Source organism: Hippocampus bargibanti, linkage group LG15, assembly GCF_051943395.1.
Source record: "Hippocampus bargibanti isolate YZ-2025 linkage group LG15, ASM5194339v1, whole genome shotgun sequence".
NCBI lineage: Eukaryota > Metazoa > Chordata > Actinopteri > Syngnathiformes > Syngnathidae > Hippocampus > Hippocampus bargibanti.
This window is the reverse complement of record NC_142748.1, coordinates 1,590,715-1,603,996: the sequence shown is the minus strand read 5'-3', so window position 1 is coordinate 1,603,996 and position 13,282 is coordinate 1,590,715. Positions and strand designations below refer to the sequence as shown.

General features: G+C 38.6%; 1 protein-coding gene and 2 non-coding genes across 5 annotated transcripts; 2 read left to right on the top strand and 1 right to left on the bottom strand.

Moving 5' to 3' along the window:
• The first annotated feature begins 70 nt into the window (after positions 1 to 70).
• trnaq-cug (transfer RNA glutamine (anticodon CUG)) lies at positions 71 to 142 on the top strand. The gene has a single exon. It is a non-coding gene; the product is annotated as a tRNA-Gln (tRNA).
• Positions 143 to 328: 186 nt separating this feature from the next.
• Positions 329 to 3,664, top strand: mrpl58 (mitochondrial ribosomal protein L58). 3 transcript variants are annotated; one of them, XM_089015448.1, is made up of 6 exons: positions 329 to 500; positions 615 to 639; positions 733 to 792; positions 883 to 950; positions 1,037 to 1,206; positions 3,059 to 3,664. In XM_089015448.1, the coding sequence occupies exons 1-6, from the start codon at positions 333 to 335 to the stop codon at positions 3,141 to 3,143; spliced, it is 576 nt and encodes a 191-aa protein (XP_088871574.1). In that variant the 5' UTR covers positions 329 to 332; the 3' UTR covers positions 3,144 to 3,664. The 3 variants fall into 3 exon arrangements, with proteins under 3 accessions (XP_088871574.1, XP_088871573.1, XP_088871576.1); XM_089015447.1 differs by having other exon boundaries at positions 868 to 950; positions 3,059 to 3,624; XM_089015450.1 differs by lacking the exon at positions 3,059 to 3,664 and adding an exon at positions 2,008 to 3,044 and having other exon boundaries at positions 868 to 950.
• A 2,369-nt stretch (positions 3,665 to 6,033) lies between these two features.
• trnar-ucg (transfer RNA arginine (anticodon UCG)) lies at positions 6,034 to 6,106 on the bottom strand. The gene has a single exon. It is a non-coding gene; the product is annotated as a tRNA-Arg (tRNA).
• Positions 6,107 to 13,282: the final 7,176 nt, after the last annotated feature.

The window sequence follows — 13,282 nt, the reverse complement described above, 5'->3', positions numbered from 1 at the left end:
CAACAACGAGCCTCGACAGACAGCCTTTTCTTGTTATTTATACCAAATATATTGTCAGAATGAGAACAGCGGTTCCATGGTGTAATGGTTAGCACTCTGGACTCTGAATCCAGCGATCCGAGTTCAAATCTCGGTGGAACCTGAATTTTGGTCATCTTTGTGTCGTCGGTGGAATCACAACTTTTAATTTACTCATCATACGCTTCAATCATTAATAATATTAATAATATAATAATAGCACATACGTATTTAGGTATTCATTTTGTCTCCGCAGACATGGGAAGCTCCTCAACTACGTCTTTTTCGTCACTTCCGATGACGTCAAGATAATCATGGCGGAACACATGGCTCGATGTTGTTTTTTTATTTGCGCGAATGTCCGAACTCGTTTAACCACGTTTCTGCAGCAAGTAAAACCAAGGTGTGGCCAGACTAGTCAACCTAACAACATTCTCCAGTTTAACGCTGGTTATGCAAACCGAGGTACAAGTAACAGCCAGGTTAGTCAAATAGCTTTCATCGAAATGATGAATGTACATTTCTAATCAAATTACATTGAAATGGTTCATGATGCAAAAGCAAACGACTGTATAATTGTGGACCATTTTTTTTAGGATGGTCAAGTATTCGTTCCAGTAGGTAAATATTTGCCAAACAAATCACAATACTGTACTTACTTCAGCCTACTGTGTATTAACTGACATCAAACTCTTTAAACTCTCCTTTTTTCAGACCGTCTGACCGTGTCTTACAGTCGAAGCAGTGGTCCTGGTGGTCAGCATGTCAATAAAGGTATTGCAACAGTCAAACTGCGAACGCTGGATTTATGTGTATGTTCCGACGTGATAATGCAATTTCATCCCACAGTCAACACAAAAACAGAGATCAGATTCCATGTGTTAACTGCAGACTGGATCCCAGAGGACGTGCGACAAAAAATTATGGAAAAGGTGTGTGCCGAAGGACATAGTCGCCATATTAATGGTGAACCTGTAAATATAACAAAAGTGTTCAACATTTCAACCTTGTGATGCAGAACAAAAATCGAATCAACAAGGCTGGTGAGTTAATCATGACCTCTGAGCTGAGCAGGAGCCAGCAAAGAAACTTCAATGACTGCATTGAGAAGATCTCAGCTGTCATTACAGATGCTAGTGAGAAGCCACATGAGGCAACACCAGAAGATATTGCCCTATGGAAATCTAGGTACATATTTTTAACCCATATTTACTCTCATGTTGTTACGGTGAGTGTTTTTTTCATACACTGTTACAAATGATTTCCCATAAACAATTAAAAATGTAAACATCCAGTTCCCAGGTCCCCGTAAAACATAATTTTTGACTAAATACGCCTTAAAACGACACAAAATATACCTTATTTTATGTATAATACATGTGATATTGTATTGTAATTAAATATATAAACTGCACTGTATAATAAAGTGGTTTTATTTACCCATGTGATGGTTGTTAATGTAGTTGCCTCTTGATGATATCCGAGTGAAGTTGCCGCGTTTTCTCGGCGATAATATCCTCACTCACACTGTCCCCTGCTAGCTGCTTTTCGTTAATCCAAATCAACAGAAGTTTTTCAACCTCTTCTATTGCCTGAGATCGTTGTTGAGACAAAATAGAAACACCCTAAGCCACACATAGCAATGGTCGACTTAGCGTACTTGTACTCGGACGCAAAGTCAAATACAGTGAGACCTCAACTTACAAACACCTCAACTTACAAACTTTTTGTCTTACAAACGTCAAATTTATGACAATTAAACCTTATAATAAGCATTATTTTTATAATACACACCCACCACGGCTGGCGTAGTGATCTTCGGCGGAAGCACACGACCGAACAGCACCAGAGTTTAAGTTAGCAACAGTCCTTATGGAAGGTGACTCTCCTTCCATAAGCCATCAACGACCATCAAAAAGGTCAATAAAACTTTATTTTACAGCACAGTTTATTTCTTTAATTATGTAATGCGCCTCTCTTTCCAAACAGCAGTTCCCTTTGACCTTCGACCTCCAACGCCATTCCATCAAGCCATAAATGACCATCACAAATGTAAATAAAGTGACTTTATGATACAATGCAGTGTATTTCTTTCATTACAATACAATACGCGCATTTATTATACATAGAATAAGGTATGTTGTGTGTAGTTTAAAGGCTTATTCAGTTGAAAAGTACAGTAAAGTCTCGTTATATCGATATCGGATATATCGATAGTCCCGGTTATATCGATACTATTTCTATGCACGCACGGAGAAAATTACATGCAAACAGGGTTGGATATATCGATAGTCCCGGTTATATCGATATTTTTTCGGACTCCCTTGAATATCGATATAACGAGACTTTACTGTATATTTTATGGAAACCCGGGAACGGATTATTCCCATTTTAATGGTTTCCTATGGGAATTTCTTTTTTGAGATACACACTTTTCGCCTTACACACTCTGTCTGGGAACCAATTAAGTTCGTAAGTTGAGGTCTCACTGTACCACCCTCCGTTCGTGTTTTTTGATTATCTCCATGTTCTGCTCGACCGTAATATTCTGTTGTATCCTCTTCGGCTTTACACTAGCCTGTGGTGGGTTATTTTTCTGTCCCAAAAAAAGCACAAATATCCACTCAATAACAAACCACATCTGCACTGAGTGCACTCAAAGAAAGTGAGTGTGGAAAACTAGTCTGCCGGCCACAGTGGCGCTGTTCGACTGTGTGGTTTAGTGTTCTTCCGCTGAAAATCAGTCCGCCAGCCATTGTGGCGCTTTGTGTGTTTCCCAAAAAGTAGTTCGTATGCCAACATTATATTCTCGCGAATTTAATGTTCGTAAGGCGAAAAATGTGTCAGTTGAAGCGTTCGTAAACTGAGGTATCACTTTAGTCCGGAAATTACAGTAGTTTTTAAATAGGCCATTCATTGAAGGTGCACCTTATACTCTGAAACACCTTATAGTGTGTAAAATACGTGTAAATGCCGATCAATATTTTGGAAAATACTGTGATCTCTTGGTTTGTGATTATTGATAAACTAATTTTTTCAGGTTACACCAAAGAAACAAGGAGAGAATCAGACAGAAGAAAATCCATTCCGCCACCAAACAAAGCAGGCGACTGGACTTCAATTAATGTTTTAGCCCACCTTTATAAATGTCAAATTTAATAAATCTATTCTATTTTCTTTATAATAAATAGTTTTGAACATTGTGCTTCATTATTCTGTGACCAAGCGACCCAGTGATCCTCAACCTGACACTGCAAAGGTTGTGGGTTCAATACCGATGGCATGCCGATTGTACACGCCAACTTCTTTCTTTTCTTTCTTATCTTTGCTTCTGTGAAATGTAAATTTCTCCACTGCGAGACTAATTGTCAGAGATGTTCGATCGGACACTGTGGACAAAAGCTCAAACGCAGAAAGATTCTCTTTTACTGCCGGTAGGAGACGTATCCATTCATGACATACGTCTGAATTCTGCAGCCCTCTGCCAAGCTGTTTTTGACAATACAGTGAGACCTCAACTTACAAACACCTTATCTTACAAACTTTTCGTCTTACAAACTTCAAATTTCTGAAAATTAAACCTTATAATAAGCACTATTTTCATAATACACACCCACCACGGCTGGCGGAGTGATCTTCGGCGGAAGCACACGACCGAAAAGCACCAGAGGTTAAGTTACCAACAGTCCTTATGGAAGGTGACTCTCCTTCCATAAGCCATCAACGACCACCAAAAAGGTCAATAAAACTTTATTTTACAGCACAGTTTATTTCTTTAATTACAGTCCTCATGTAATGTGCCTCTCTATCCAAACAGCAATTCCGTTTGACCTTCAACCTCCAACGCTATTCCATCAAGCCATAAATGACCATCACAAATGTAAATAAAGTGACTTTATGATACAATGCAGTGTATTTCTTTCATTACAATACAATAGCACATTTATTATACATAAAATAAGGTATGTTGTGTGTAGTTTTAAGGCTTATTTAGTTGAAAAGTATATTTTATGAAAACCCGGCAACGGATTATTCCCATTTTAATGGTTTCCTATGGGAAATTTGTTTTTGAGATACACACTTTTCGCCTTACACACTGTCTGGGAATTAAGTTCGTAAGTTGAGGTCTCACTGTATATGCAAATTAAACTGATTCATTAGTAAAACATAGTTTTCTTTATTAGAATACCACACCTGTTGAGTTCGAAGCACGAACAGCTGTAACAATAAAACATTGTATTTTCCATGAACTGATAAATTTGTAACCTGGCTAATGAGCTCTTCCTGTGAAGTCGTAAATTACTCCTGTGATAAAGGAATTTCCCAAGTCATAAATTCTGTCCAAGGCCAGATCTCTGAATGAATTGTGTGACCAATCAGACTGTCAACAGATTTAAAAAATAAATTTGAAAAATATTGTGCCAAGCAATCTCAATGTCAATATGGTACTGTCATGGACAAATTTAACCAGTGTTGAAGATCATGAATTACAAAAGTAACAAGTCACTCTAATTATATATTGCATTTTGGCACAAAAGCAAGTTACAGGACTCCTCATTATATTTTTGAATATTATTACACTTACTGAGGGCTACATCTTGTTATAATTTTCTGACTTTAACACAAAATGAATCACTTAAGGTATAGTGAAAATCAGTCAAAAGTGAAAGAAATTGATCATGAAAATAATTTTGTCTGTACAAGTGTGTGGTATTCTTGTTCTTGTTTTTAATTAAAAAGTGTCCTTATGTGTTTTGAAAGGTGCGTATGTGTTTTGAAAGGTGCGTATCAATACAATCTATTAAGTAAAATGTAACACATTTATCACTATTTCGCTGGCGAGCTCGCTCTTTTCAGCCAATTGTCATACATGCTTCATTTGCCAAAATACTGATATATATATATATATATATATATATATATATATATATATATATATATATATATATATATATATATATATATTTTTTTTTATATACAATACAATATAATATATATAATAATATACTATATATAATACAATATAATATATATATAATAATATATACTACTTATATATATTGAAGTAGTTTGTCATTTTTATTGGTGTTTTGCATTTGACTAAAAATATCAGCCTGCGTGTTTTGGGTATTTTAGATGCGATAAAACGTTTGTGATGCCAGTTAGGAAACAAAAAAGTGGTGTCTGTTGTCCTTTAAACAGCATTGTTGAACATCGTCATGACAAGTCAACTAAATATTAAATCATCCAGTATCAAATTTTAAAAGTAATTTAGAGTAAATTATGCCCCTATACCTATGGTAATATTGTAAGGAAATGTGTTCCTTTGAAATGCAAATAGCTAGTAATATGATATGTATTACAATTTAAAATGTTTATTTGTTTATTTATTCATCCTTTCATTCATTCATTCATAAGAATCAGAATAATCTTCATTGGCCAAGAGTGTTTAACACACAAGAAATGTGTCTTTGGTAGAACACGCTGCACTAGTATCATCATAAAAAAAGACATGATAAATAAAATAAGTATGGCGGATACTAATAAAGGCTGCTGAGTCGTGTGTTACTTAGGTATTTATTTGTTTCTTTATTAATTCGTTTGATTGTTTTGATGTCTTGAAGAACTGTTCCAGTCGATGACATGTGGATATTATGCAAAGTGCTGCATTTAACAAAATGTTCAGTATCGGTGAATAAAATACTTCGCTTTATGCAAAGTGCTGCATTTAACAAAATGTTCAGTATCGGCGAATAAAATCGTTCGCTTAGCAGAGGATGGTTTCGATCCATCGACCTCTGGGTTATGGGCCCAGCACGCTTCCGCTGCGCCACTCTGCTCTTGCACGGTTGAGCGTGAACCGACGTTTATGTCAGAGACAAAATAAAGGAAAATTTTGAATTGGCCAATGGTGATTTTTTTTTCGGGCGCCAAATATCGGTTCAACAGTTCAAGTAAAGTATTATCTTGCCCCGAAAATACATATATTCAAAGAAAAGAAAAGAAAAGAAAAGACGACCACGAAGGGACTCGAACCCTCAATCTTCTGATCCGAAGTCAGACGCCTTATCCATTAGGCCACGCGGTCACACGAAAGCAGTGTCATTAACTATCTTACAAGTATCGAACAATGATCCATGGTTGTGCGATAGATTCCGTAGCTGTATTGCATTTCAGCACTGTAAAAAACAAACGGATTATCGTTGTATGGTGTCGAAATCACGTACTATTCCTAACTCAAAGCTGTTTGAAACATCAATTTATAACCTTGCTTCTGTTCGGATACTTTACAAACATTGAACAGTATCTACGCAGTCATTTATATACAGTCATACGTCGGTTCTCGACCATAATTCGTTTCAGGACCCTGTTCGAAAAGCGATTTTTTTCGAACACCGAAACCATCTCTTTGCTCCTGTCACTTGCGAGTTGACAGAGGGGGAGGGGGGCTGCTTCTCCCGGCCGTTCTCCACCTGCTGTCAATTATTTATATTTATACGGCATTTATACGGTTCACGATCACCTCGCCAATACCGGATGATTGCCTCAACTCGCCACCGCACCTGGACTCTTCCTTCGACGCGCGAGTGTATCCGGTCCGAGGTATTTTCCCTGCGTCCCGTAAATTTATGTCATCTTCCGGGATTGCGTCATTTTGCACCCTCGTGTGCCATTTGCTTTTTGGCGTAGTAAGCGGGTCGGATCACCCCCTGCCTTCTTACTCGCTGTGTTTTCTTTTATTTGTGAATAAACATCCTGCTTGGGTAGTAAGTCTCTGCTGCCTGCTTTGGGATCCCAAACATTCCACTATGTTCCGACGAGTCAGCTGCCGTCACTCTCGCTCGGAACGTGACAGCTACGGATGACTCGGCTACAGGATGTTCTTTTCTCTTCAAATATCTATCCAATGACACTTGCTCTCACTCCCACAGTCACATCACTAGATTTCACAGCCTCCTTATTCTTTAAAATCGTACTGATCGTAGATTTCGCCATGCTGTATTCCCTCGCCAGATCAGACACTCGCACACCTCCTTCATATTTTGCGATTATTTCTTTCTTAAATGCAATAGTTGTACGCACTACTTTTCTTTTGTCACTTTTAGCAGCACTTACTTTCTTTGGAGGCATGATTAGGGGCTAAAACTCTTCGTACACCTATATTAAACGCTAGAGCAAAACGCAGCACGTCCGCAAGCGACAGCAGTTGGTCACTGAGAGAGCGATTGTTAAGAAACTTAGATTGTATCCTCATTTTTTGTAATGCTGTAATACTGACCTGATCTGGCAACCCAGCCACTACGCGACATCACGTGACTTGACAGCGATAAAAGCCAGTTTATGTATGTATGTATGTGTTTGATCTCTCGTACGACGATGAGCGCAGTGGCTGCTCTCTGTGCCAGTCATCTGGAAGGACCTCTTGCCCGCCCAGTGCTTGTTTTACCTCCTTCCTAAATGTCATGCAACACTCTTCCTTTTTCAACTTCCACTATTTTGTCCTCACTTCAGCCTTTGGTTTCTTCATCTTCCTCACTGCCAGCGTCATCCTACACACCACCAACCTATGCTGTCTGGCTACACTCTCACCAACCACTACTTTGCAGTCACTGATTTCCTTTAGATGGCGCCGTTGACACAAAATGTAGTCTACCTGTGTACTTTTGCCTCCACTCTTATAGGTCACCCTATGTTCCTCTCTCTCCTGAAAGAAAGTATTCACAATAGCCATTTCCATTCTCTTAGCATATTCAACCACCATCTGTCCTTCAGCGTTCCTCATCTGGAGTCCAAACCTTCCCCATCACCTCCTCATCATCTTTGTTTCCTGCGCCAACATGTCCATTGACGTCTCCACCAATTACAACCCTCTCACTTCTCGGGATGTTCTGTATGACTTCATCAAAGTCCAACCAAAATGTCTCCTTCTCCGCCAGCTCACATCATACTTGTGGGGCATACCCACAAACAACATTGAACATCACACCTTCAATTTCCAGCTTCAGACTCATCATTCTATCTGATACTCTTTTTACTTCTAAGACATTCCGAACTAACTATGATAACGCCAACTCCATTTCTCTTTCTGTCATCACCATGACATAACAACTTAAACCCTGACCCTAAGCTTCTAGCCTTGCTCCCTTTCCACCTGGTCTCCTGGACACACAGTATGTCTACCTTCCTTCTCTGCATCATGTCAACCAGACGAACTATTTGTTGAAAATAAAAGGAAACAAATCTTTTTCATTTGTTCTTGAGAATAGGCTTACCTACATGCGACAGTGAGTTGTCCTCTCCTTCAGCCATTGTGGGTTAAAAATGTGAGTAGATATATTTGGTTTTTCTGCTAAAGTTTCCGGGTCTGATCTGTTGTAGCTTGGTTGATTTGCATAGCGCTGCCTCCGCTGAGGGCTGAGGTAAAGTGAGTATCCAATCACAGGATGCGTACATGACATGTTCAACGCGAGGCCCTTTAGCTGGCCTTACTGTGCCAACTCGTGATCTGATTGGCTATCGCAACTGTATATCAACTACATGTGCCCGTTCATGTACAGCGCACAGACGCCCTCACTGTTGATTCTGAAGGCGTTGGTCAGATTTCATACAGCCTGGCGACACAAGCTAGCAGAATTCTGATTGGATTAAAAACTCTGACCTAAAACTACAACACTGAAAGGAGCATAACCATATGGATATAATATAACATCAAGAAAACAGTATGTGAATAATTATATATATATATATTTAGAAAAAAAAATACTTTTTAATGAAATTGACTTTTATTATAATTATGATAATTATGTCTGATTATGTTAGGCCAGCAGAGAAGGCCTTGCTGGCTCTGACGGCCCACCACTGTGTGTCAATATAGCTAAACTTGACCTGAAAAGAATTCCATGATATATAACAGTGTGGACAGGACAGGCTTGAAATACACAATAATTTAATTTACTGTGATTTTAACCACTTGGTAAATTATGTCATTCTACCCAATAAAGCAAAAAGAAAACTATATCAATCATTTCATTGTCATATTCGCCCGCAAGATGGGAGAGTTATGAATGACATGTCTTCAAGCAACACACAAATACCAAATGAAACGCATTAACAAACCATAAATGCAGTGTAAAGCTTTATCATGGGTCATTGTTGAGACGGTGCTATGGAGCCGACAACACAAACCTAAAATGAGTCTCAATAGAATTACACTAATAAAATAAGTACACTTCCATGAGCAAACAAAGCACAGAATCATGTCAAATGTATCAGATGAATATAAAAAACTGGTCATTGGGCATTCTAACTGGGTTTAGAGTTTACCCAAAGTGCACTTGATCCATCACAGTACAGTACATACAGTATATATAGGGTGAGGAAAAAAAAAGATGCGTGCCCATGAAAATTTCGTTTGTGGCTTGGATTAAAAAGCTATCCATTTCAAATTACAACCATACATGATTCAGTTTATGGAAGACCATTCACATTGAATTTTTAGTCAATTTATGACTTTCCCAAGATGTGTTCCAAATGTCCACCACTTTGTTGCAAGCAAACATTGCTTCAGTCTTTCGGTCACCCTCCTGATATTGACTGAGTAATTTTCATACGTTTTAATGTTCCCATCAGAATTCATGAAAACAAAATTCTGTCCGTCACATTGATATGCCTGAGGCAGGTACAATGCTTACAAGCTTGGTTTTGTGTTCAACATGGTGAAAACATTCATGAAAGTAAAGCTTTAAACTAGATGCAAGCAATTGTGATCCTAAAAAATGAATTACAATAAAGTCTCGTTATATCGATATTCAAGGGAGTCCGAAAAAATATCGATATAACCGGGACTATCGATATATCCGACCCTGTTTGCATGTAATTTTCTCCGTTCGTGCATAGAAATAGTATCGATATAACCGGGACTATCGATATAGCCGATATCGATATAACGAGACTTTACTGTAATTCATTAAAAAACATTTAAGGCTAGTTAGTCACATCGGCTGAAAGTGTAGGACAAATCCCTAGTTTTAACATGTCTATTAGCAAATCTGTTTATAGATTAAAAAATGTGAAAACATGTTATGACACTATAATTCTTTTTTAAATGCCCCAAGCCGGACGCCAGACCCCTGGCCCTACCCCACCCTCTGCGGCCGACGTACGGTCTAACCCTACGGCCGCCTGCGGAACCAAACAAGTAACAATGACATCCCCCCCCATCAAATAACACTATCAAAAACAAAGACATCACAATACTCCCCGCTGTCAAAGGCAGAACAACAGTTATTATGGACACGGAAAAATACGAAAAACAGATGCAGCAGTTATTACAGGACGCCGCCTATGAAATATTAAAGAAAGACCCAACAGAAGAAAAGAAAAACAAACTTAAAGCACTACTCAAACCTCTATTAAACGAAAATAAAAGAAACAGAGTCGTACAACCACCTGGTACCCACAGCAAATATCATCCCCAGGATTTACGGCACGCCAAAACTACACAAACCAGATACACCTCTCCGCCCCATAGTAGACACCATCGGATCAGTCACGTACAACCTCTCAAAAGCACTATCAGAAATAATAAAACCATTACTGGGACACACAGACCAACACTGCAACTTAAACCCTGACCCTAAGCTTCTAGCCTTGCTCCCTTTCCACCTGGTCTCCTGGACACACAGTATGTCTACCTTCCTTCTCTGCATCATGTCAACCAGACGAACTATTTGTTGAAAATAAAAGGAAACAAATCTTTTTCATTTGTTCTTGAGAATAGGCTTACCTACATGCGACAGTGAGTTGTCCTCTCCTTCAGCCATTGTGGGTTAAAAATGTGAGTAGATATATTTGGTTTTTCTGCTAAAGTTTCCGGGTCTGATCTGTTGTAGCTTGGTTGATTTGCATAGCGCTGCCTCCGCTGAGGGCTGAGGTAAAGTGAGTATCCAATCACAGGATGCGTACATGACATGTTCAACGCGAGGCCCTTTAGCTGGCCTTACTGTGCCAACTCGTGATCTGATTGGCTATCGCAACTGTATATCAACTACATGTGCCCGTTCATGTACAGCGCACAGACGCCCTCACTGTTGATTCTGAAGGCGTTGGTCAGATTTCATACAGCCTGGCGACACAAGCTAGCAGAATTCTGATTGGATTAAAAACTCTGACCTAAAACTACAACACTGAAAGGAGCATAACCAAATGGATATAATATAACATCAAGAAAACAGTATGTAGAATAATTATATATATATTTAGAAAAAATACTTTTTTAATGAAATTGACTTTTATTATAATTATGATAATGATGTCTGATTATGTTAGGCCAGCAGAGAAGGCCTTGCTGGCTCTGACGGCCCACCACTGTGTGTCAATATAGCTAAACTTGACCTGAAAAGAATTCCATGATATATAACAGTGTGGACAGGACAGGCTTGAAATACACAATAATTTAATTTACTGTGATTTTAACCACTTGGTAAATTATGTCATTCTACCCAATAACAAAAAGAAAACTATATCAATCATTTCATTGTCATATTCGCCCGCAAGATGGGAGAGTTATGAATGACATGTCTTCAAGCAACACACAAATACCAAATGAAACGCATTGACAAACCATAAATGCAGTGTAAAGCTTTATCATGGGTCATTGTTGAGACGGTGCTATGGAGCCGACAACACAAACCTAAAATGAGTCTCAATAGAATTACACTACAGAATTACATGAGCAAACAAAGCACAGAAAAATGTCAAATGTATCAGATGAATATAAAACTTTGATAAAAACTGGTCATTGGGCATTCTAACTGGGTTTAGAGTTTACCCAAAGTGCACTTGATCCATCACAGTACAGTACATACAGTATGTATAGGGTGAGGAACAAAAAAGATCCGTACCCATGAAAATTTCGTTTGTGGCTTGGATTAAAAAGCTATCCATTTCAAATTACAACCATACATGATTCAGTTTATGGAAGACCATTCACATTGAATTTTTAGTCAATTTATGACTTTCCCAAGATGTGTTCCAAATGTCCACCACTTTGTTGCAAGCAAACATTGCTTCAGTCTTTCGGTCACCCTCCTGATATTGACTGAGTAATTTTCATACGTTTTAATGTTCCCATCAGAATTCATGAAAACAAAATTCTGTCCGTCACATTGATATGCCTGAGGCAGGTACAATGCTTACAAGCTTGGTTTTGTGTTCAACATGGTGAAAACATTCATGAAAGTAAAGCTTTAAACTAGATGCAAGCAATTGTGATCCTAAAAAATGAATTACAGTAAAGTCTCGTTATATCGATATTCAAGGGAGTCCGAAAAAATATCGATATAACCGGGACTATCGATATATCCGACCCTGTTTGCATGTAATTTTCTCCGTTCGTGCATAGAAATAGTATCGATATAACCGGGACTATCGATATATCCGATATCGATATAACGAGACTTTACTGTAATTCATTAAAAAACATTTAAGGCTAGTTAGTCACATCGGCTGAAAGTGTAGGACAAACCCCTAGTTTTAACATGTCTATTAGCAAATCTGTTTATAGATTAAAAAATGTGAAAACATGTTATGACACTATAATTCTTTTTTAAATGCCCCAAGCCGGACGCCAGACCCCTGGCCCTACCCCACCCTCTGCGGCCGACGTACGGTCTAACCCTACGGCCGCCTGCGGAACCAAACAAGTAACAATGACATCCCCCCCATCAAATAACACTATCAAAAACAAAGACATCACAATACTCCCCGCTGTCAAAGGCAGAACAACAGTTATTATGGACACGGAAAAATACGAAAAACAGATGCAGCAGTTACTACAGGACGCCGCCTATGAAATATTAAAGAAAGACCCAACAGAAGAAAAGAAAAACAAACTTAAAGCACTACTCAAACCTCTATTAAACGAAAATAAAAGAAACAGAGTCGTACAACCACCTGGTACCCACAGTACCAACATCATCCCCAGGATTTACGGCACGCCAAAACTACACAAACCAGATACACCTCTCCGCCCCATAGTAGACACCATCGGATCAGTCACGTACAACCTCTCAAAAGCACTATCAGAAATAATAAAACCATGACTGGGACACACGGACCAACACTGCGAGAACTCAAAGCAACTCGCTACAGAACTCGCCATCATAAAAGTACAGAAAGACGAAATGTTCATATCACATGACGTCATCTCACTTTTCACCCACCAAAGCCACCATTCCGATAGTACAGGACAGACTAAAAGCAG

Coding starts and splice junctions, on each gene's coding strand:
- mrpl58 (XM_089015447.1), top strand. CDS start 333: ATGGCGGAACACATGGCTCGATGTTGTTTTTTTATTTGCGCGAATGTC. Junction 640..732: donor TCAAGTATTCGTTCCAGTAG/GTAAATATTTGC, acceptor TCCTTTTTTCAG/ACCGTCTGACCGTGTCTTAC. Junction 951..1,036: donor GACAAAAAATTATGGAAAAG/GTGTGTGCCGAA, acceptor CTTGTGATGCAG/AACAAAAATCGAATCAACAA.